Genomic DNA, 25,947 nt, shown 5'->3' with positions numbered 1-25,947 from the left:
GTTTGTGTCCTTGCTGTGTCTGTGCGTGAACTTTGTAATGACATTGTGTGTGACTCGTTGCAAATCCACAAAAAAATGCATCAAATACTGATTGTTAAAGTTCTTACTGTAGTATTTCTCACACACGTTACGTGAAATCTGCTTCCTGAGGCAGCCGAGGGCGGCGATTGCTGACAGGCACGTGGGAACGGTGGGCGGGGAGGACTAGCCTTAAAGGGCCAGTACAAAAAAACAGCAAAACCTTTTTTCCAGCTATAATATAGTCACTTCAAACAGCTATAATAAATAATCTGATGGGTGTTGTGAGCTGAAACTTTAGAGACACATTCTGGGGACACAAAAGACTTATATTAAATATGAAAAAACGGGTAACCTATGTGTCCTTTAATTTTTTATTTTTTAAAAATAAATACATATATTCCCTTGTGGTTAATTTGGATTATTTCTCATATAACTAACTTACTGCTGCCTGTAAATTTTTTTGTTTCAGTCTGAACGGCCAACCAATGTATCTCTATCTTAATATTGAATAATTGCATAAGGATATATAATATTAATTTTGCATAGCTTACACAGGCCTAACATGATGTGAAACGTCTTGTTTATGAACCCAAAGAAAGACATGTCCTATTAAACTGGATAATTCTGTACAATTCGGAGGTAATAAATTAGCAGGTAGCAGCATGTAGATAGATTTTTGTTAGCCAACTAAAAAAACCAGCCCCAGGACGTCGGGCTACCGGATTTTGCGAGCCCTGCATTTTCAAAATGGGGTGTACTCAATTATGCTGAGCACTGTATTTCGAGTGCTCATCGAGCTGCTGTGAGGCTCTCTGGTACTGCGATCATAACACAGGACTTAAACGTGCTATCAATAGTTGGGCTAGCATTCATTTAGGCCTTTTTACACATAAGAACTGAAAGTTCTATGTTTTTAAAATTGCAAGTTCAAGAACACCTAGCTGGAAAAAAAAAAAAAAAAAGAAAAATTATGTATTTTTTTAATGTTGGGCAAATTAATGCATAATTGTTGCGCTAACACATTAATTAATTAATGCAGATAATTATTTTATCCATAATTGATTAATTCATTAACGCATTAATTGATTAACGCAGCTGTTTTTTAGTTTTTAATATTTTAAAATTCCGCTGTTCACTGGCTTTAAATACACATGCCAGGAAAAACATAGGCAAGGCAAGTTTATTTATATAGCACATTTCATACACTGTGGCAATTCAAAGTGCTTTACATAAACAAGAATAAAAAGCAAACAAATAATAAAAATGATTAAAACAGATAAAAACAGATTAAAATGTGTTAAAACGAGTTATAAAAGAAAAAAAAAAGAACAAAAAAGACATAATAGTGCGATCTGTCGGACGTAGCACAGTGCTCATTTAGTAAAGGCACACCTAAACAGATGTGTTTTCAGTCTCGATTTGAATGTACCTAATGTTGGAGCACATCTGATCATTTCTGGAAGCTGATTCCAGTAGTGATGGGCGTAGTAGCTGAAAGCCGATTCACCCTGTTTTACTGAACTCTTGGAATTTCTAGTTTATTTGATCCTAAAGATCTGAGTGATCTATTAGGTTTGTATTCAGTGAGCATATCTGTAATGTCCTAGGCCATTTAGTGACTTATAGACTAGTAATAATACTTTAAAATCTATTCTGAGTGTAACTGGGAGCCAGTGTAAAGACCTGAGGACAGGTGTGATGTGAGGGTGATTGATTAGCATTGGCTTGGGATAGGCATCATCAAACTTCTCAACAAATTAGAACATTTGGGGCGGGCCTAAGACTGCCACCGTTGCTGCAGCTGCTGCGCTCACATGAATCGGACCCTACAAAAATATGACTAAATGTATTGAACTCTTGAATGGACATTTTCAGTAAACAGTGAAGTTGTCAAAACAAAAGCTATATGTCACCTCTGCAAAGCACATTTCTGAATGCTAGCTTGATGTTGCTTGCAACTGTCCTGTTGTAATGTTATGATCAAGCCTCTGAAGTCTGTGCATAACTTAATTTCTATTACAAATTAGATAACATGACCTGGCAGTGGCAAATATCATTGGTTGTAAATTTGATTTGATTACACAATTTGTTTAGATTTAAAATATTTTAACTGCTAGAATGTTATGAGAATATGTTTTTTTTTCTTGTTCATACAGTTGCTTATTGCACTTTTAAAATCATTATTGATTTTTGTTCATAACAATGCGTCTAATCATTATTAATCGCAGACAACAATGTGATTAATCACAATTAAAATATTTAAATATTGTCCAGCAATAATTTTTTATAACTTGAATTTTCATTTATATAACCTTTTTTAATATACTGTGGCGAAATGAGGAACAAAACACAACACAAGACCGACGAATAACCACAAAAGCCTCAGAGGGTGATTTATTTACAAGTTTTCCAGAAGCAGTGCAGGAATAAAGGTATATAGTGCATGGAGGGAGGCTTCTGAAAGGTGAGTGGAAGGAGTCTGAGAATGTTCAGGCTTGTGGGGTGAGTGATGCTGATCTATTTGCTGGAGTGTGTGGAAAAAAGAAAGAGGAGTTAGTTTCTGGGTAAGAAGCATCCATGTCCTCTGATTAAATCCTCTTCCTCTGATACAGTGCAGGTGGCGGTGATCAGCGTTGATAATTTGTGTCCAGCTGGCGGGGATTTGTCTCTCTGGCAGGGAAAGTGTTAAGCTGCGGTCACACTAGAGTTTTTGCATGCGAAATTCTGTTGTACAGCGCTGCGAAAATGGGCAGGACTATTGGTCCATGTTTTAAATTTCTGGGTCATTTTTTGAACTTCGATTGGTCTCACACAGTCACGTGATGCGAATTTTTTTTTCTTTTTTTTTTACGTCAGAGTTCATCAAACTTGAACACTGCAACGCAGATAACTGCGAAACTTGTCGCACGAGCTTGCGTTTCCAGTCTGACACATTCGCATGCGTATGAATGGAAGTCTATGGGGAGAAAAGTCCTGTGTGACCACAGCTTCAGGCAGACTTGCTCATCCATACCATATGCTTGACAGGCTATCAGCATTCCTGGTGGCAGCCCTGGCCTGATGTTGGATGTGGAAGTCCTGAAGTGCTGTTTTTCACCAAAGCTATCCACTGTAGGGGCGCAATGTCATTCACCAGGGTGAAAGTCCTAGGAGAGTATTTTAGCTCCAGGAATACCCCACTTTATGGTCAGGGCCTCTTTCTCGACAGCTGAGGTCTTCTGGAGAGCTTCAACTTTGGACTGCTGTGACTGGATCAGCCCCCAGCTAATGTGAGAGCCCTGGTACTTTGCTTCCACAAGCCCAAGATTACATTTCCGGGGATTGGCTGTAAGTCCAGCCTGCCATAGTTCTAGGAGCACCCTCCATAGATGGGTAAGATGTTCCTCCCAGTACCTCAGTACCTCAAATGGACCACCACATCGTCAAGGTAAGCCACTGTGTATGTTGGGTGTAGCATGAGAAGTGTGCCCATCATTCTCTGGAATGTGACTGGAGCCCCACGCAGGCTGAAGGGAAGGAGTGGTGAAAGCAGTCTTCCATGGCTTTAAATGTTAGGGGGACTTGCCAGTATTCTTTTGTTAAATCCAGTGTTTATATAAAACTGGCGCTACTGCGTCTGTCCACGAGCTCGTCCTTTCGAGGCATTGGGTACCCATCAAAACTAGATTTTTTTTAGCTTTCTGAAGTCATTGCAGAAGCGGATGGTGCCATCCGGTTTTGGTACATCACCACTGGGCTGGACCAAGGGCTACAAGATGGTTCTATTACCCCCAACATCAGCATTTTCTGTATAGCCAGTCGGTGAGCTTCTGGTACCTGATAGGTCCTCTGCAGAACAATGACTCCAGGAGGAGTTCTGATGTTGTGGTGAGTGACTAATGTCTACTTGGGTTGTTCACTGAACACATCCTTGAACTGACTGACCAGGGCTTGGAGGTCTTCTGTGAGGAGGACAGTTGTTCACCAACGTGCCCAATGGGCTGTCCATCATCCACAAAAAAACGGCCAGCTGTTCAGGTGGTGGAAACAAGCATTTTAATAGTTTGATGTGGCACTGGTCCTCCTGTCTTCGTTCCGGCTGATAAACTTAATGATCAGGTAGGGACCCTTACAGGTGGCCAGGAACCTTGATGTTGTTGTGGGAACCAAGACTAACACATTATCGCCAGGATGGAATTCATGAGGCTGGGCGGGCCGTTCATAGAGCTTGTCTGGGTGCAGTGGGCTTCGGAGAGATGTTCTCTTACCAGGGGAATTACTCTGTCGATCTACTGTCTCAGGTCCCGTGTGTGCTCTATTACCATCCAGTGTGGAGCTGGGTCTTGTTCCCATGCCTTGTGGGCCACGTCTAGGAGACTGTGGGGCTGGCGGCTGTCCAGCTGTCTGTCTTTGGGTGGTAAACTGATGTCTGTAGTTGCTTTACCTTTAGGAGGTGGCAGAGGTCCACTATCAGCCGGGACATAAACGGGGTGCCCTGGTCAGTCAGGATCTCCAAGGGGATGCCCATTCGGCTACAGAGAAGGAAGAGTTCCTTGGCTATTGCTCTTGAATGTCACTTTTCTTATGGGCACTGCGTGTAGCATAATCCAAGATGACTAGGATGTGTTCGTGTCCCCCGACTTTGACAGTGGCCCACCAATCTGATCAAAGGGTACCTCGATGATTGGTAAAGGTAATAGAGGGCTGGGGTGAGGACAATGTGGAGAGGTCTTTTGGCAGACCGGGCATGCCTGGCAGTACTGTTTTACATCCACTTCCAATCCAGGCATGTGAAATTGATCTCGGATCCTCTGTGTGGTGATGGCGGCCCCCAGTTGGCCTGCTATTGGGTGAAAGTGAGCAGGTTGGTGGTCCCGTAATGTTCGAGAACGAAGGGGTGGTTTTCTTTTCTTTTTCTTTGTGCAGGCAGGGTAAGTACAGCTTTGAATCCTGGCCAGTCACGTTTAAAGAGGAGGGGGACAGGGAGGCCCCCAGTTTGAGGGACTATGCGCTTGGGCTGGCTGATATTGTTATATACCTGCTGTGAGAGAACATATCTTTTATCATCATGTACACAGGTAATGAGTATCTTTGCTTTACCTCGTGGGTTGGATGGCACCATACTAGGCTGAATTAATGTTATCAAACGCCCAGTGTCAAATGTGGCAAGCAGGGGTTTTCCTTTCAGCAGTACTCTCCTTGCTGGAGTGCCAGGGGGAACTGTTTGATGCATGATTCAGTCAGCCAGGCAACTGCTGACTGGTCTCGTGGTACACTCCACCAGTTGCAAGGAGTGGTTCACGGGGCGCAATGACCTCACTGTCGTTGAATGTAGCAATTTGTCATCTTCATGGACTTTTTGATGCTTCCACACTGTGCATGTTTGCCACATGTATAAAAAGTCCATGGCTGTGTCCGAAATCGCCTACAACTCAGTGCATTTTGAATTTTAAATGTACTACTTGACTCTTAGAAAAGTGTGTTCTATACCGTATGAATGTGAGTAATATAAATGGAACTCATGTGCACATGGTGTGCGCACCATGTTGTCATGATCACCACATCAGTTGTGTTGCTTCACTCCCATTCATGAATTCTCTCGTGGGGCATCATGGAATAGCATAGCGTGCATCGGATGCGCACTTCAGAATCTCAGGATGTTGCAGGTTATCCTGCAATATATTATATTATATTATATTATATCATATTATATTATATTATATTATATTATATTATATTATATTATATTATATTATTCATTTATTTATTTTATTTTATATATATATATATATATATATATATATATATATATATATATATATATATATATATATATATACGCAGCAATGGTGTAACCTATTATTTTTATCATTATTATTATTATTATTAATTTTTTTTTTTTTGAATATGCAAAAAGTACACAAATTGGGATCATACAAATACAAAGAAAATGAAACGTCAACAAAAAACAAAAACAACAACACAGTCAGGTACTGGCAGGTGCGTGCCTGTGTGTGTGCATGTAAAGGTAACTTGGTGGACAAGTCAGAGTACATACATAAGGGACAATAACAGTCAATAAATGAAGCAAGTATTATAGATATAAATAAAACCGATAGAAAGAAACCAGTCAGTGGTAAGGAGTGACAACAATGCTAGTAATGTATGATAGTAATAATGACAGTAAAAAGAAAGGACAACAGTAATAATAACTGACAACAGCAATAATAATAATAAACCACAAGTACTACACCAACAACTACTACTGCTACAGAAAGTAACTAATGTTACAACTACTGCTGCTACTACAGTTACAACGACTACTACAACTACAATGTCTACTACTACTGATACTGCTACAACAATAACTACTACTGATACTACTACAACATCTACTACTGCTTCTCCTACAGCAATGACTGCTACTACAACATCTACATCGACAACATCTAGTACTTCTGATAATACTACACCGACATCAACTACTACTACTACAACACCTCTACTACTTCTGATATCACTATACCAACGATAACTACTACAACAAAAACTACTACTTCAACAACCCTAACTACAATCACTACTACTACTACAGCAATCTGAATAATCACAATGGGATAATATTATATTATGAATATTGCAGGTTTTTTTTCAATTCTATGAATCCGGACATACTACTCATCTCACATACTATATAGTATGGAAGTATTCGATTTCAGTGCTAAGGGATACATTGGATTTTACAGAGTTAGTTTAGCAAAGACTACAGCGAACGAATGGTTAATGATCTCGTAAACACTTCAGTTTACAACCCAGGAAACATGCAGCAAATGGGTGGGGTCACAGAGGCATGTAAACAACAGGAAACGCTATTTGGCATCTTTAACAACTTAGGTAAAAGTTCATATTTATCCGTTAAACCCCTGTAAACACCTACAATCTTCACCAGCGTTGCAATGTCTCTATGTGGATGCTTTTCGTGTGTTCCATGTTAGAAATAATAAATAAAAAATAATAAAAAAAACTTGATTTTTGCAAAAGATATGTGAAAGTTTCATATTACTTACAAATGCTTATAATGTGAAAATATATGAAAGACAAATTTTATGTAAATTTTTATTCAAACTTTATTTTAGAGATCAGGCATGAGGTTCAGCTGTCCCCTTCATTTACTGTCTGAATCAGGCTCAAACTGATACAGCTACACTGACATTATTTACACCACAGAGGCAAAGCGCATGCTAGTAGAGGTGTGACATTTTCTGGTGATGTTGAGCCGATCCGTGAATCACAACACATTGGGTTAGAGGACCAGCCAGAGCCCGTTGAGGGCGGGCCTTCGGAGGAACCAAGAAATATGATACTTGTTTTCATGTTAGCTAAGTAGTAGTATATAATCAAAGTATGATTAAAAAAAAAAATGTTTTTTGTTTCAAGAAATGAAGCACGAGCACACTTTGTTTTGCACCCCATAAACACAACCAAACCTTAAAAATACACTCTACGCCACCTTTTTTAAAATGTACTCAAATAAATCTACTCTCAGTAATTTGAGTATTTGTAATTCACCCATTTGATTGCATTATTACACACTTAATTGGCTTCATTTTTAGAACTATTGATTATTAATCAAAATGATAAAGCTGCAAAAAGTGCATAAGCTGTGTATAAAATAATGGCAACAATGTGTATATTTTAGCATTGTTAAATGAGATGGACATTATTTTCAAATCAAACATTATGTTTGAACATTTCTGAACATGCTTATTAAGCTAGGACAACATCCACAACAAGCTTAGAATTTATTTTCTTATATAATTTCCAATATGTATCTTATCTAAGTGTATTTCTGGTTGCCCTCTCAGACAAGTTTGTTTTTTATTTATTTATTTTTGTGCCATTCCACTTAGCCTAGCCATTGTGAAGAGAGCTGATTTATTCCAAAGCCTATTCTTGGCTATATAAGTGAATTGAGAGAGGCTGTGCATGACACAAGGCTAACAGGCATTTGTACATCCCTTGTTCCACAGCCAGAGAAGTGTCGCTCCAGCACAAAGTGCTCAGTCCTTTGTGCAATGATGAGTTATTCTGGAGATGATCATGGGGACCTGTAACAGGGTCCACAGTATGCCATTTTTGTATACTTTTTATTCGATTGCATGAATAGAAAAGGTAAATAAATAAATGACCCTTTAGTGTTTCACCTAGTTTTGCAGTTTTGGGAGGGATTGGGGGTGCGACGCAGCACAGCTGTTCAGACTGACCCCGACACAAACACAAAAAGTCATGGTGTTAATTTGTTTCTTTTAATGACAGCAGTAAATAACTGAACAATTATTTCAACTGTACAAGCAAAACTAACATTAATTTGGTATCTTTTTTTATCCACAAACTGTGCAGCTTTTGTCACTATAGTGTATCTTTCTGGGCTTCGGGAAGAACATTTCCAGACCTCTTGGTATAGAAATTCAGAAATGTCTGGCACATTTATTGAGGTCCTCATGCAGGCTGCAGTCTATTGTGAATGTTTGTCTTGACCTGCAAATACATGAACTGTTAATAAAGTATTTATTATCCTGTTCATGGTTGAAAACCAGTTTACACTGCTGACTGAGACCGTCAGGGCAATAGAAGCACTTTTTAACTTAAAATAATAGAAAACTGTACTTTTAAAAACTAGAAAGTGGGCCAGTTTGCCTCCAAGTGCAAGTAGTACACAAGTACGATACTAGTACATTGATATTAGTATACTTACTAAATAAAGTATACTTTTATACTTGACCGTTACTTAAGTATACTTATAAAAATTTAAGTATACTACTTTTTCCTAAGGGTGCATTTGCTAACTTACTTACCAAGATCAGTCTTGAACAGCCAGTGGGAAGACACCGTGGCAGCCAAGTTGGGTCAAAGCCTGTCATGTAATGATGGGAGGTTCGAATCATTTTACTGACTCGGACCTTTGAGTCTCGTTCATTGAGATGAACAAATCTTTTTTTCCAAGTCATTTTGTTCAATTTGCCAAAGTATTTTTAGAATGTTACGAGTTGCTTCCAAACTCATCTACAACTAGGCCAAACGTTGATCACACTACAAACAAGTCAAAACTAGAATGCTATAAGAAAGAGAAAATAATCATTTATTGATCACCTGGTCTTTTGTCTATGATTATATCAGCTCACCTCTTCTGACATGTCTTCAAATGTGAGTAGTTCGTTCATGTCACACTGACAGTCCCATATAAGCTACTCCAGCTGCTCCACGCAGAAGATTGAGTGCTGCCATCGTCACTTCACTGGGAGCGTTTAAACAATTCTGATATTTTTCTGTTTTCTGTAGGTTGACCCAACATCCTAGCCAGCCAAATTCATGGGTGTTACGTAACATCAACGTAATCTCATCAAAACAACGTTGTTATTGCTGTCAGACAACATTCTGTGAGACTAGAAAAAAAAACTTTTAAATTATTTTTTAAATAATTTTTTTTACAAGAATTAAATGACAGTTGTGAAATTAAAGTGATTAACTTCTGAGAAACTATCCTGTCAGATGTAGCGCACACTCATTACCATACAGCAGAGAGTGGCTCCACTGTGCACAATTCAGAGAGCAGGAATTTGTAAACAAGCGACCATGTAGAGACAGAAATGACATGCCGTTGTGTAAATAAGATATTATACACTGCTATTTAGCTTGTTGATTAAAAGAAGTTGTGATCCAGCGCTATATGGAAAATAAAATTAACTTGACTTCAAGGGGGCATGGAAAGCCGGGGGGCTGGGAGGGCGGGGCGCAAGAAAAACTGCTATTACTTGAATTGAGAAGTTTAATTTGTGGTTCAATCCTAATTAGAATTAATTAGAGGTCACACAATATGGGTATTTCTCTGGTATTTAGAAATCAGGGCAGCTGCTGGCCAAATCTGGCCCACCATATCATTTCATGTGCGCTGTGTAAGTAAACGATTCCCACCCAATGAGAATGCAAGTATTAGTGAGAGTAGATTACATACAAAGTCAATCCAAACTGCAAATGATGCAAAATCTATGACACATTTGCTGCGAACATGTAGAAGTCGTCAAAGATATCTTCAAAGATATTCTACTTGGGCGAAAAGCATCTGTTGACTATAAACTACATCTTCCATAATCCATGTTTCCTTTGTGACCCTTTCATTAGACAGCAGTGTTTCCATAGCATTCAACTATGATTCGCAATTTTCCAATCTGTTGCTCATAAGCAGCTCAAAATTATTTGTTTTCCATAGTTCTGCTTCTCTCAAAATGTGACAAGGTTTTGGTGAAAGGCAATGCCCCTGAATTGTCTGATGATTTGATTTGTATTTGTTATTTACCTTGATGTAGTTAGTTCTGCTTAACGTGGGGAAACATTTCCCCTTGCTTCTTAAAACTGGTTGTGTCTTATGTCCATTTACTTTAACCCTCTGTATGCCCATTCATTTGGCAATTTCAATGAGGACTTTATTGTGTCTCCATCTGTAGCAACTTTCTCCAAGAGCCTTGGGACATCTTGTCAAAATGTGGTTCAAGGTACCCAGACTGCTCCATATAGATGTGCAGGATGGATCCTTGTCTTTGCCCCAGACATGCAGGTTGTTTGGGGTTTGCAATGGTGTCATGCTATTAAAAACTCACCGCATTTAAGATCTGGTTTGTTTAAATGATCTTTACTTTCTGATTGATATATAATATATAAAGTGGATTTCAAACCAACTTAGAAGCACTGCATTTATTTCCATGTCATGTCTTTAAGATATGGAAATTTATTTTATCACAGTATTTTCAATGCTGTTTCTGCACTCACTGCACCTGTTTAAACACTCTTTCATCTAATTTTACACTTGGACAACTAAATGACTCCTTCAGTCTATTTTACTATATATGTTTAAATTAAATTACATAATTGATGCTGTAAAAGGAACCCTGCCAAATTAAACTGTGACATCAATCTTTCACCGAAAGTTTATCGATGGCTGAAAAAGCCATGCATATAGCCCATATGTCAGCTACTGCACGTAAGAGGAACGTTGATTCCAGAGTTTCTTTCAGGATAGGGAGTGCATCTACTGCTCTTAAGAAGTCAACCTTGCACCAAATCCTTGTAGTTTTTTTGGTCCCAATTTGCCTTGACAGACCATGCCCATGATTTACAGGTGCTCAATTGTGAAAAATAAAAAAGTAGCTAAATTATCACACACAATGCAGTACTCTCCAAATATGAATAAAGTCTTTATACCTCAGTTGTGTTCATGCACAAGGATGTGTTTAATGTCTCTTAGTGCTGTGCTCCGACCAACCAGTTTATTTTCTACTGTACGCTAAACAGCATTCTGGAATCAAATCTGAACACATCTTCGAACTGACATTTTAATTCAAAATCAAGAATTGAATTTTAATCTAATTGTGATTTCAAGAATCGATTTTAATCGATGTATGCCCATCTAGCAAAATTCATGTGGCTCATATCCGGCCCACACCAGACACTTACATCCGGCTCACATACCGCATGGAATGATGTGGGCGGTCCACTCCTGTTTGCCAGATCTGGGCCACAATTAAGCCATAGCAATATCACATATCAACCAGAATTCAACCAAATGAACCAGAACTAACCCTATTCTGGGCCACAGTTTGCTTTTATTCTGGCCCAGATCTGGCCCACACCAGACACTTACATCTGGACCACATACTGAATGGAATGATGGCTCTAGGGTGGTCTGCTCCTGTTTGTCAGATCTGGGCCACAAATAAGCCAAAGCAATACCACATATTAGCCTGAATTCAACCAAATGAACCAGAACTGACCCTATTCTGGGCCACAGTTTGCTTTTATTCTGGCCCAGATCTGGCCCACACCAGACACTTACATCTGGACCACATACTGAATGGAATGATGGCTCTAGGGTGGTCCACTCCTGTTTGTCAGATCTGGGCCACAAATAAGCCAAAGCAATACCACATATTAGCCCGAATTCAACCAAATGAACCAGAACTGACCCTCCATGCTCTTTATGTTGATGATGTTGATTTTGTCACTTTTTGTATCCTTTTTGTGATGTTTGTGAGTTTTGTTTATTTTGTTAATTGTCACCGTTGTTGAGGTTCATACGCTGATTATTGATGTCTCTGTGAGCAGAAGTTGAACCATATAATTATTTAGCTTATTAACCTTCATAATTATGTGGCATGTGCAAGCATGTTATTACGTTACCTCTAATAATGGATTAAACATTGGTTAACATGAGTTAATTATATTATTTCATCACAGGTTGTGCCTCACTTAATTTTATTGTTTTTTTTTTTTTTTACTTGGCTAGTGTGCTGCAATGACTAAACTTTTCAAGCAAATTTCTCAAAAGTTACAGCAACCCAAAAGAAAATTTATATTAAGAGGTTCAGGGCTATAAGTCAAACTAAATCAAACACTGTTCTCCATGATAGTGACTTTAGTCTACGTGGTCCACATATGTTTTAAGATAACTGGGCCACATTTGCCATATCTTCTCTGGGCTGCTTTAGGCTCACAGCCACATTAGCTAGAGCTAACTGTGCCGAATATTCTCCAAAAGTGGTCCATATATGTTTTAAGATAACTGGGCCACATTTTCCATATTTTCTCTGGGCCACTATAGGCTAACGGCTGCATTAGCCAGAGGTTACTGTGCCGAATATTTGCCAAATATGGCCCACATATGTTTTAAAATAACTCGGCCACATTTGCCATATTTTCTCTTGGCCACATTAGGCTCACAGCTGCAATAGTCAGAGTTTACTGTGACAAATATTTACCAAAAGTGGCACATATATGTCTTAAGATAACTGGGCTGCATTTGCACTTACACGTGTGAGCCACTTTAGGTTTAGACCCAGATTACCCTTAAATGACTATGCCACATTTTTGCCAACTGTGGCCCACATTTGTCCTCCATCATTTGGGCCAAATTTATCATTTTCCACATGGGCCACATTAGGCTCACATTCAGATGACATTTTGCCATAAGTGCCAAATCTTTGCCTTAAATGGCCCATATATGAATTTGAATCTTTGGCCCCCTTTGCCATTGTACAGTTGGGCCACTTCAGGCTCACATTCATTTTGTCTGGGCCGAAGGAATACCACTGCCTAAAGTGGCCCACGTTCGTATGCTATCTGGGTGAGCCACCAAAGAACTCCCACTGCTAAGAAGATATGCAGTACTGTGTAATGTCTTAAATGTATAGTGAAAATTCTTTCATCATTTACTCACCCTTTACTTGTTCCAAACTTTTATGAGTTTTTATGAGCTTTACAGCTGTCAGTGGTTTAAAGCAAGAGGGGGGGGTGTCCTTTTTTAATACATTCTAAATGTTGGCAACCTAATTTTGGACAAGCAGTTCAGTTTAAAATCTCCTTTGTGTATTTAACCAGTTGATAATACATGCTATGAAAAATAATTGGTAAAAATATAAGCATTTAGTATTTGCTTATAATTTGGTGAATGACAAATAAGAATGTACATGGTAAAGGAATAATTTATATAATTAGTAAAAACCTTGTTGGCTTTACGTGTTGGTTTTTTTTAACTGTAATGCCCGTCATTAGTTTGATGGTTAAAATGGAGGTTCATTTTTTTAAATCATTGAAAGCACAGAAGTATTTGTGAAAATAAATAAAATAATTGACCTAAAATACAACTGCATTGATGGACTGTTTAATGCTGTTTAATTACTGTGCAAGTCCCAAGACCTACAAGCATTTAAAATAATAATATCTTCTCTCCGAACAGGTCTGTCCAGCCATGATTGAGGATAAGGGTCACAGAGTGACAGACTACTTCGTTGTGGCTGGCCTGACAGACAAGTCTACACCACTAGAGCAGGATATATCTGAAACCAAGTCCAGTGGGCCCAAGGCACCAATCACAGACCTTGCTGTCATCAACAAGTCTTCTGGAGAAACTGTGCCTGAAGGTTTCACATGCATTGAGAGCACGTACAGCGGTCAGCCGGCCAATCTCAACCATGGCAGCCTCAAGAGCCCAGAACTCTTCCTGTGTTACAAGAGGGGTCGTGGGAAGCCCCCGCTCATTGACATTGGGTGAGTTTGTATGGTGAATGGCTATCCCACTGTGTAGAGGTACCCTTGAACGAATGATGTGTGTTTTTTACAGCTTACTTTCCCTGTAGATATCATAACACATACCACACCCTCTACCCCCCCTCTCTCACTCAAAACAATTGGGGTTGTCTGCATGATCGGTTTCAATTAAGGCCCTCCAAGGTGGTTGGAAGTCTGGACTCAAGTTTTTCAACCTTTGATGTTGCACTGCAGGATGTTTTAGGCCCTGTTTACTCTACTACATTTTAGTTTTATTCTAAAACGCATACGTTTTGCTACAGTTACACCATCTGTCCACACTACGCTGGAGTTTTCGAGCACCAAAAACAGAGCTTTTTGAAAACGCTGAAGAAGCCGTTTTCATTTTAAAACGCTGCTGCTCCGTGTCAGTGTGAATGGGGGAAATGGAGACATCTGAAAACGGATGCAGGGCTGCAGGCATTCGCCTATCCGATTGGGGCTTTTTCCTCAATATTAAGTAGCTTAAACAAAGTTCAGTCTTGCATCCTCTCTTTGCAAGTTCAGACTTTGCAAGTTTGATATGGAAAACAAACTCCTGAGGACACGTTGGGTAAATCTATAAAGGGAACTGTTAGGGCTGCACGATTAATCGAAAAAAGATCACGATCTCAATTCGACCCTATACACACGATCTTAATTCAGCTTTTCTACGATTCAGCCAATTATATTTTCAAGGTCAAGAGAGAAACTTAAAGGCAGTCGCACGAATCTTCACAGCAACATGGACACCTTGAATTGGCGTTAAAAGTGTCACATACTCCATTTATAATGTATAATTCAGCCAGAAATTTCATTTCTGTCTTCATGTAATGATGTATTCATGGCTGCGAAATCACATGTGAGCTGACCACGAGCTACCAAGAACGCGCGCAGCTAGTTGTTTATTTCCGAGAATGCGCGCGTGCACGCATGACTGCTACTTTAGTGAACAGAACCTGCATAGGCTGTGAATAACAAGTAATAAAGGTGTAAATAACGTACAGTTTGTTGCACAGAGCGATCGTTTGAAAGCCGCGCTGAAAGAATGATTTGCATGTTTGTGTGTTTTCTCACAGTGACGACAGCCGTGGGCCACACTAGAAAGTGAAAATGAGACTGGCCGCACATCATTTAAATAATCATAACGCATTTTACAGTTATGATTACGACAAGCATTTGATATGTTTTTTCTTTCATAGCGAACACATAGTGTTGTGCATGAAAATAAATGTTTTACAGTGTCAGTATAGCTACTCTAGCTTATATAATGCAAGAAGAAATCTTACCAATGAAAACAAATGGTCTAATAATGCTGTCAATGACAAAAGACAAGCACATGTCTTAAACTAAAAATACATTTTTATAATTAAGAATAGTTGTATTCTGACATTTATTGACATATTCTTATTAAATGACAACTTATTGTTTACATTTTAAGACTTAAAAAAAAAACAAAAAACAAATGTTGCACACATACTGTTTGCTATATGTATTGCAAAAACTTTGAAGCTCAATATCTCAAAATCATTCAGAACGCAGATAGAACCTTATAATTCCAAGGTGACGATATGTTTGAGAATTAGCAATAATATTAGCCTACTCATATTAACCTTTATTTTACATCTAAAGAATCGTGAGAAAGAATCGTGATCTTGATTTTAAGCAAAAAAAATCGTGATTCACATTTTAGCCAGAATTGTGCAGCCCTAGGAACAGTGTACTTTATAACCTCATTCACATCACCCTGGCTAGTGTTTTACTATTTTAACAATAAAATGAAAACATGATATAAGGAACTGCCTATTTTCGTTAGCAACTTAACATCTACGTGTGTCTACGGCGTCGTGTAGCTACATATTTATATGACCGTCATCTTCACTGTACGCATATTTATAACAAAATAGAGCCTATAACATGACTGCCTCCTTTAATTTTAAGTGAAAATACGAAACATACCCTCTCTTTTTCTGAATATCAGTTTTAATAATCAATAATGGCCATTATGAAAGTATAACATACAATAAGTTTAAACAATATAGGAAATAAATGCAAGCAGTCAGTCAAATTTGTGGAATAAGTGTACATGGTTCTTAACTTATCTTTGTGCTCAGCCAAAACACGTTATCTGAGAACAAGTAATAGATTCAACAGACCAAGTCTGGGAATATGTCAGTAGATAGGGACAACAAGATGAATTAAATATCACGTTTAACAAATATAGTGAGATTAGATCCAGCAGTAGATCCTTGATATACAGTCTGACGTGCACAGCTCTCATCGCTGCAGTGCAAGCCAGTGTGTGTGTGTGGTCACGTAATTTGTGCGGTATAGTGTGGACGGAGAGTTGCTTAAAATAGCTGGGTGAAACGCCAGTGTGGACGCAGATCGTTTTCATTCTAAAACGCCGTATTAAAACTAAAACGTATTAATATAAACCGGGCCTTAGATTGAAGGGTATTTTCAGAATTATAATTATTTTCTTACCATTTACTTACAAACTTGTTAAAAACATGAAAGTTGGCATCAATAGCTTAGTGGTTAAGTGCGCGTAAATATAGCATTGAGGTGCTCATGGCGACCTGAGTTCAATTCCCAGCTGGAGGTCCTTTGCTGATCATTCCCCTGTCTTTGCTCCCAGTTTACTCTTGTCTCCCTCTTCAATTAAAGGTAAAAAACCATGGGAAAGGGATGAGAGAATATTTATTTTAAGATTAATTCTTTAATGACAAAAACGTTGGAGTGGCATTAATAGTATTGCAGTTTAAGGTTTAAGTTTTAAAATGGCAGATCAACATTTTTTTTTTTATCTGTTGCCATCCTTCACACGAATCGAGATGATTCATAGTTAGTGAGTGTCCTTTTGTTGGTAATGTTATTAATAAGCTTAAATAATTCTAAGTTTTGTGCATTTTGAGTTGCATGCAGCATGGACAATTTTGAAAGAAAGATTAATTAGGATAGATGGATGAAATGAGTTAAAAGAGATGTACATTTTGGACAAAACTAAATTTTTAGTGGAACTTTAAATCGGAAATTGAAGGAATTTTTAAACTTTTGCATGAGAGTGAAAGATTGTCTTAAGGTGGACAAATTCAGCAAATTCTGATGGTTGAAAGACTGTAGGTCTCTGTAGGAAAATTGTTCGAAATGATCGATATACAACAGGGCAGGGGTCACTAAACTTGTTCCTGGAGGGCTGGTGTCCTGCAGATTTTAGCTCTAACCCTAATCAAACACACACCTGAACAAGCTGATCAAGGTCTTACTAGTTATATGGTAAAGTCTAGATCACATACGCGGCCGGCCGGAAGTGCGATATGCACATCAAAATAGCAGCATTTTTAATAGCACTATAACAATAATTATTATTTTTACAGTACTGTGACGGTTGGGTTTAGGGTTGGGGTGGGGGTAGGCATAAAAAATACAATAAATGGGAAATTGAATAAATAATATAAATAATTCTCGTTAACTTACGGCCGCAACCATATCCCATCTAGCAACAATTCTAGGTATACTTAAAACACCCAGGCAGGTGTGTTGAGGCAAGTTGGAGCTAAATCCTGCAGGGACACTGGCCCTCCAGGACTGAGATTAGTGACTCCTGATAAACAACAAACTGTGATAACAGAATCCTCAAAATTACATTAAAATTTAGAATGGGCTAATTGCACATGGACTTTTAATTTTCAGCCAGGTAGCCCAAGTGCTTCTGGTGAACTGTCACGTTACAAACATTACAAAATTGTCACGTTTAAGATCTGATTTCTTTAAAAATCTTCACTGCCTGTTATATATACGATATGAAGTGGGTCTCAGATCGGACAAGAAGCACTGCATTAAATTCCATTTCCCCTTGCCAATTTCTGCGCCTGTTGCTACTGATGGCGCTAGCAGTTTCAACGGTCTTTCATATTGTTTTACACTTGAACAACTAAATGATTGCTTAAGTCAATTTAAGTGAATGTATTGTAATTACATTACAACATCAATGCTGTATAAACAACCTTGTGAAATTGAAGTCACATTAAGCTTTCACCGGAAGTTTATCATCGGCTTTAAAACTCTAGCTGTCCATTGTCCAATTGTCCATTACATTTAAACCTCAAGGGCCTGTAAATCCTTTAAAATACCGGCAGTAAAACAATTGCTCAATAATTTTCTCTTGTTCATTTTATGATTTAAACCGCATTTTTTAATTGTTTACATTTTTGCATAACAATTACAGTGATGCCGTTCCTGTTAAAATAGCTGCATTATTTGTTTGTTTGTCTGTTGGAATCACATTTTGCATATACACAGATACAACATTTCTCACTTTGATCTCTGACATAATCAGCATAAGTTTGTATTTCTGAACTGGCACACAAGCGTTTTCAAAATCTATTTGTGGTCTCCATTCAGCACCAGCTTACAATTAGTTTTATAGTTCAGCTCAAGGCCTTCACTCTTTTATGGATATTGCCTACTGTGTTGCTACCACCAGGGTAACCTTTTCTTGGATCAAACTTCTATGCCTTCACTGACCCTCACTGTGCCCAATACCCAGCAAGGACAGCTCTTTTTAATCTATCATTATAACCCCCCTTTTTAATAAATGTTCTTTATCCTATATATACCACACCTATTGCATTTGGTCTTTGCTTACCACACCACATTATTAAATATCAAAATGATGTAATGTACACTCATTAGTAAAGCTTTTTATGGCACTTAGTCTGTATAAAGCTTTTAAAGTTGTACTACATATTGCATTTAGGTTCAGCAGAGTCCAGAGAGAAAGAGTATCTCTGCATAAGTGGGTGCTTCAATTGTTTGTTTTGCAGTACAGTAAAAGATTACAGTTTACATTAACATGGCTTAATTTGGTCTTCTGGATATGAACTTGGCTCATTATTTTAGGTTTTAAATAATTTTCAATTTTTCACAGTAGATGTTTTAATCCAATATAAACAAAATAAAGTGTTTTTGTATCAATGCATTTGATTCTGCAAAGTTTCATCAAAACCATGAATTAAAGTTTATTTGATGAACAGTGTAGTTCAATAGTTAGGTTTAATTAAGGCTTTCATACAGTCATGGAAAACATGGAAATGTCTTTAACAAATGTCTGTGTACTTGAATTTAATTTAGTTGATAATATTAGTTAAATTCGAATTACAATTGTACAGCCAGTCTCTTCATGTAAAGTTCTCTGCCTGGGGTAAAACTCGCAACTCACAGTTTCATCTATGCCTCTCCTTAACTCTTTCATCTTAATACATAGATGATTTTGTGTACCATGTGCAGAAACATTCTTTAACTACAGAGGTAAGAAGATACTGGGTGTGCTAAAGGTGGCTTATTTGTACAATTCTTAAGTCTTATGAACACATAAGCTAATGGATTGAAAATATCTTATCAGACAGACAGATAGTGGCTAGCTTTGCATGAGGTGAATGCAAGTGCTTGTATTTATGCACTTCTGCTATGTCTTATTTTCAGAAACTGATTTTGGCAAATGTATAAAATAGAGAGAATATTATATCATCATCAATATGTTTATGGAACCCATTGAAATGACTGGCTTTTAGTTTCACTTTAACATTTACACCCCACCCCTTGTTCTCCTTGTTTCTTACTTGTGTTTGTATATTTGATATAAATGATGGTGTATTTTGTGTTATAGTGCTTTCTTTCTATTGTTAGGTGTGATTTTTTTTATTTTTTATTTTATTTTTTTAACATTCTGTCAAGGGTCTGAAGATGAAAAATAGACATTCTTGGCTGATTCTGGCACATTTTACAGTAATGTTGATCTATGCGCATTGACTGTTAACAAATAAACAAAACTAAACTAAAACTAATAAACTTAATGTACATTTTACAAGAAAAAATATTTGTCAATGGCACTCTCCCTCTGTAGAAATACAATTGGGTTGTTTGCTATATTACAGATCAACTTTGTCATTTATAATTTAATTTAATGTGTATTTATATAGCATGTTTATCGTGTATGGCCATACACCCAAAGTGCTTCACTATCATGAGGAGGGTCTCTCCACACTACCACCAGTGTGCAGCTTGCACTTGTATGATGCGATGGCAGCCACAGGACAACAGTGCCAGTGCGCTCCCCACACACCAGCTATTGGTGGAGTGGAGAGACCGGGATGGAGCCAATTCAGTGGATGGATGATTTATAAGTCAAGCTGGAATAAAGAGTTGACAAAATAATGCCAAATCTTTCAAATTGATTAATATTCATACATGCAGATTAATGCTAACAGCACTGCACGGGTGAATGGCGCCAATTTACTTATTTTTTGCTGAAATTAGTTATTGCTAATGTAAAGTAGTGAAGCAAGGCCAATGGCTAAAACACTATTAAATTGTTACCTTAATTTTAAATAGCTAGTTGTTGAGTAATCATACAATTTTGTACTTGTGCCAGGAAACATATATTTTCAAATATAATGATAACATTCCACTTGTCTTTCTAAGATGGATATATATATATATAAATAGCTGAAACTGTGAATTATTAGCATGTCTTCTGATTTTTTCTTTCCTGTTTGATGAAATGCCTGTTATATCATATATTTGTAAGTTGCTTTGGATAAAGCATCTGCTAAATGAATTGTTTATTTATTTGACAAAGTTATAGCCATACTATTTAGAGCAAAAGTATTCAGCAAAAACATCATGGAATAGTGCAGCAACAATGTTTTAAGGTATTATTTGAGAGTTAATGAATCATTTATTTGTAAATGGTGATCCAATTTCCTGTTAAATGTTTTTTTTATTTTTTATTTTAATTTTTTATGAGCTTCTCCATTCTCTCTCTACTTATGTCTTTGCATGCAAACACTCATCAATGCCCACAGCACATTTGTGTTGTCAGAAAAGACAACTTGGAAATCTTGTTATGCAAGAAACCATTTCTCTTGCAGGCATTTCAAGATTGTTTGCTAATGGATCACTCATGAAAAGGATCTCCATGTCTACTTAAATGCAGGGTTTAGTGTCATTGACACATTTCGTTGTTGCATGTATCTATTCAGTAAAGTGGCTTTAAAAAGCAACAGCAACAGAAAAGTTAAATCAGAAAAGAGAATTTAATTTTCTGTTTCTTTTTAATTGTTTCTCTGTGTTAATTGATGAATAATGTATTTTTTTTTCTTTGGTAGGGTCCTGTATGAAGGTAAAGAGCGCCTCATTCAGGGTTGTGAGGTCATAGAGGCCACACCGTTTGGCCGCTGTGCAAATGTCAATAACAGCTCTGCCACATCCCAGCGCATATTCATCACTTTCCGCCGAGCGCCTCCTGTCCAGCCCCAGAACTCACTGGCTGTGACAGACATCTGCGTCATCATCACAAACAAGGGCGAGACTCCTCCTCATACCTTCTGCAAGGTGGACAAGAACCTTAACTGTGGCATGGTGAGTTCGAAGAGTGAGATTATTATATTGAACAAGAAAAATGCTGTGTTTATGAGTAAATCTGCAAATTCTTAGCTCCATCAGCTGCCTTCATAATCATTTTTGATTACTGCTGTTGTGCGTTAAGTGATGCATTGTTTTAGGCAGTCTGTTAGTGATAGTGGTAGTGATAGTTTCTTTCTGCTACTGTTTTAGCTTAGTAGTATATACACACTCCGGCCACTTTATTTGGTACACCTTACTAGAACCGAGTTGCCCTTTTACCTTCAGAACTGCCTTAATCCTTCATGGCATAGATTCAACAAGGTACTGGAAGTATTCCTCAGAGATTTTGGTCCATATTGACATGATAGCATCACGCAGTTGCTGCAGATTTGTTGGCTTCACATCCATGATTTGAATCTCCCATTCCACCACATCCCAAAGGTTCTCTATTGGATTGAGATCTGGTGACTGTGGATGCCATTAGAGTACAGTGATGTACTCATTTTCATGTTCAAGAAAGCAGTCTGAAATGATTCACGCTTTATTAAATGGTGCATTCTATTGCTGGAAGTAGCCAACAGAAGATGGGTACACTCTGGTCATAAAAGGATGGAAATGGTCAGCAACAATACTCAGGTAGGCTGTGGCGTTGACACGATGCTCAGTTGGTACTAATGAGCCTAGAAAATGAGCCAAGAAAATATCTCCCACACCATTACCAGCCTGAACTGTTGATACAAGGCAGGATAGATTTATGCTTTCATGTCGTTGACACCAAATTCTGACCCTACCATCCGAATGTCACAGCAGAAATCGAGACTTATCAGACCGGGCAACGTTTTTCTCATGCCTTTAAATGACACTGCGTGTTCACTGTGTGTGAGGATTGCCTTCAGAGGCGCAAGACATTTATTAAATGAAGAAAAGTTTGACGCATCTTCTCCTACCACAACAAATTCCGTTTTTACTGTTGATATTTGGTGCCAGTGAAGGAAGTGATGATTTTGTTTGCTTTGACTTGTTGGATGGAAAAGCTGCTTTATTCGCACATCTTTTATGTGATAATCCAGTTTTACGCATAAATTTAATTAGCATTTTTGGATGGGAACATAGCTACTGTTGCATTTCCATCAGCTGGAACCAGTCTGGCCATTCTCCTCTGGCATCAACAAGGCATTTGCGCCCACAGAACTGCTGCTCACTGGATATTTTCTCTTTTTCGGACCATTCTCTGTAAACCATACAGATGGTTGTGTGTGAAAATCCCAGTATATCAGCAGTTTCTGAAATACTCAGACCAGTCCGTCAGGCACCAACAACCATGCCAAGTTCAAAGATACTTAAATCACCTTTCTTTCCTATTCTGATGCTCGGTTTGAACTGTAGCAGATCGTGTTGATCATGTCTACATGCCTAAATGCATTGAGTTGCTGCCATGTGATTGGCTGATTAGAAATTTGTGTTAACGAGCAGTTGGACAGATGTACCCAATAAAGTTTCTATATGTGCTTATCTCTAGTTTGAATTTAAATGTGAGTGGGAGAGAGTATTATTATGCTTGTGTTTCATGGAATTTTAAAGTGTTTATTCCAGACATATGAAAGGATTTTTCTCTATCTGGACAATATCAGGGATTTTTGTTTGTTATCAAAATGTTATTAGTCTCTAGTACATTTTTATATCACACCGTTTCATGCCTATTGTTATGGTTAATCTATCTTCCAGCTCCATTTTATTTCTTTTAATTGCCAGTCACCACGCTATATCTGTTAACAGGTCAGAATAATTTAAATTTGCTTTGATTCCTGAAAAAATTACAGTTTTAAGACAGTCTTAAAAAGCAGACAAGCGAAAAGCTATGATCGAGATATCAAATATGGGTAAGGGAACACTTGGCAGCCATGCAAACAGTAAGTCAGATTAATTAATTAATTAATTAAATCTTGGGTAAAATGTCTATTGTTGTTCTTATGGTGGCTGTTAAAGTCATCCAACATGCCATTCAAGTGAAAACCATTTTAATCTTTTGCAAAGCACAACAGCGGCCTGTTTTCCATTCATTTATGTCATGAAATTTCTGCTATTTAGTCAATGTAAATGAGACAAGAGTCTGGGAGTTCAATATTTGGCTTAGAATGAGAACTCTGTTAACATGGAAAAGGCTTGATGTGGCTTAACACGTTAGTTTATTTGGCAGATCTTATTTTACTTTCTTTGTTTAATTCTATTTCCTAATACTATAGTAATAAAAGTAAATTAACCAACTCTAACCCAAACCTGTTCTTATGGGGTAGTTCACCCAAAAATGAAAATTTCCTGTTAATTTGCTCACCCACAGGTCATTCAAGATGTAGGTGCCTTTTTTCAGTAGAGCATTAAAGAAGATTTTGAGCTGAATTCCTGGTTCTTGGTGATTCATATAATAACAGTAAATGGTGCTAGGTTTTTTTTTAATTTTAAATAAACACGTACAAATGAGTCTTGTTGAGAATTGAGAAACTTATCAGAACTATCCCTTTAAAGTGCTCTGGTTAATAGTTCAGCACATTTAATTGGTTTCTTTTCATATCATCCAGGATCCCTTAATATACTTTACGCCTGGATTTAAAGAGCCACTCAAGCTGTTGACTTATGGGCAGCTTTAAATCTTATTGGTTCCTTAAGTGGCGCTGGCTGTTCAGCAGTTGTATGAACAAGCTATGTTATGCCTCTCACAGTATGGACTTTTTTTAACATTTCAGGGTTTCTCAGCTGAAGTCATCTTAGTTGGGTAAACTTAGAGCGCAGTGAATGTGAAAGTATAATAAATATATCTACATATTTTTTTACATTACTATTTACAATAAAAGTAAAACTCAAAGATAGTGTTGTCAAGACTTTCACAAAAAGGAAAATTGTGTGAGACTGAAAATGGCAACCAGAAGAGTGACAAACATCAAATTTACTGTCCAACCCATGGATGCTGCAATTAGAAACACCTCGCATAAGCGGTAATTGTGTTGACTTGAGAAAGCCAATGTACTGTTATACTATTTAAACTTATTATTATTATTATTATTATTATTATTATTATTATTATTATTATTATTATTATTCCGTCTTCTGAGATAAATATATTCTCCTTTAGTATATATATATAAATATATATCTCCTCCTTTATCAACCTGCAAGCCCCAAATCTGGTCAAAAGCGGTGTTCTGCATTACAGTTTGTTGTCATATCTTTTTCAACTGGTCTAACTAACTCAAAAACTGACCGGGAAGGCTTGGAAAAATCCCATTGACTTAGCATGGGACCAAACTTTGACGCATCATAGCTCTAAAAGAGATATTCTTAGAAACACGTGATCTTGCACAATAGACGAGGCTGTCAAGCTGTGTAAAACTACATATTAAACTGTGGTGTAAGTTGTACCCCTGGGCTGCAAGAGTGCCCCAAACTTGCCCATTGATATACAATAGTGAAGAAACTCCCATTTAAAAAAACAAACCAAAAAAAAAAACAGACTTGGGGTGGGCTAATATTACTCGGGCAACCAATCAGTCTCTTGGGATCATTCTGAAGCTGACATGCTATGCCCTTTCAACCATTTAGAGCACCTTAGTTTCTGATCCCATAAACTGCCATTATAAAGACCCCAGATTGATATCTTTATGCGTCAGGGTCATAGAGACATCAGGGTTGATTTATATCATTCATATTGGCCAGAAGCTTTGCTGTATCATCTCTCTAACCTGTCAGTTGGCTCCATAGCAACAAAACAGACCTACCTAGCAACGATTTAACAACAGCAATTTCTCTATATCAGAACATCATAGGGACCTGTCTATTGACTTGTTTTACTTATGCAAAACGGGACTAACTGTGTACTACAGTACATATGCTAACAGTGATTAGCCAAATGCTAGTAACTATAAGCTAAGTGCAATAACATATGCTAGATTTGAGCTAGGATTTGATCAAACATGTAAATGAGGCTTGCCAATTAATAACCCAGTTTATGTTGGTAACTGCCAAGCTACCACCTGGCAATGCGTTAGCAAAACCTTAGCAACTGCCTAAAGATTGTCAACAAACTTTAGCTTCTAGTTAGTTTTTTGTAATTTTAAGGAAAGATGAGAGTGCAAAGTATAAGTTTATAAATATACATATTACATAACATTTAATGTAATCAATTTCATCTTGTTCATTCTCAAATTCTTTTCCATGCTTAGTGGGGATCCAGCGTGTTTTTATGCTACAAGAAGTCTGTGTCTTCTTCTAATTCCATTGCTTATAAGGCTGGTAAGTCTTTTTTCCTCTTTTATTCTCTCTCTGTCAGTTTCTATCTCTATAATAAAAATTAAGTGACGTCTACAACCTACATATTATGATAATGGTCTGTCTTGTTGGTACAGAATTGACAAAAAGATCTGACAGGCC

At 37.6% G+C, this 25,947-nt stretch overlaps 1 protein-coding gene across 3 annotated transcripts in view; it reads left to right on the top strand.

Annotated features, from left to right (window-relative positions):
• Window positions 1–25,947, top strand: part of dennd4c (DENN/MADD domain containing 4C) — a 74,366-nt gene that overhangs the window by 5,702 nt on the left and 42,717 nt on the right. For all 3 annotated transcript variants that reach the window (XM_056462221.1, XM_056462220.1, XM_056462219.1), the window contains exons 2-4: window positions 13,787–14,097; window positions 21,288–21,540; window positions 25,740–25,809. In XM_056462221.1, coding sequence (XP_056318196.1) covers window positions 13,799–14,097; window positions 21,288–21,540; window positions 25,740–25,809 — 622 coding nt within the window. In that variant the 5' untranslated portion in view covers window positions 13,787–13,798. The remainder of the gene's footprint in view (window positions 1–13,786; window positions 14,098–21,287; window positions 21,541–25,739; window positions 25,810–25,947) is intronic.

This window comes from Danio aesculapii, chromosome 7 (genome assembly GCF_903798145.1).
Source record: "Danio aesculapii chromosome 7, fDanAes4.1, whole genome shotgun sequence".
NCBI lineage: Eukaryota > Metazoa > Chordata > Actinopteri > Cypriniformes > Danionidae > Danio > Danio aesculapii.
The sequence above is the reverse complement of the archived record's forward strand: the minus strand, read 5'-3'. Positions and strand labels throughout refer to the sequence as shown.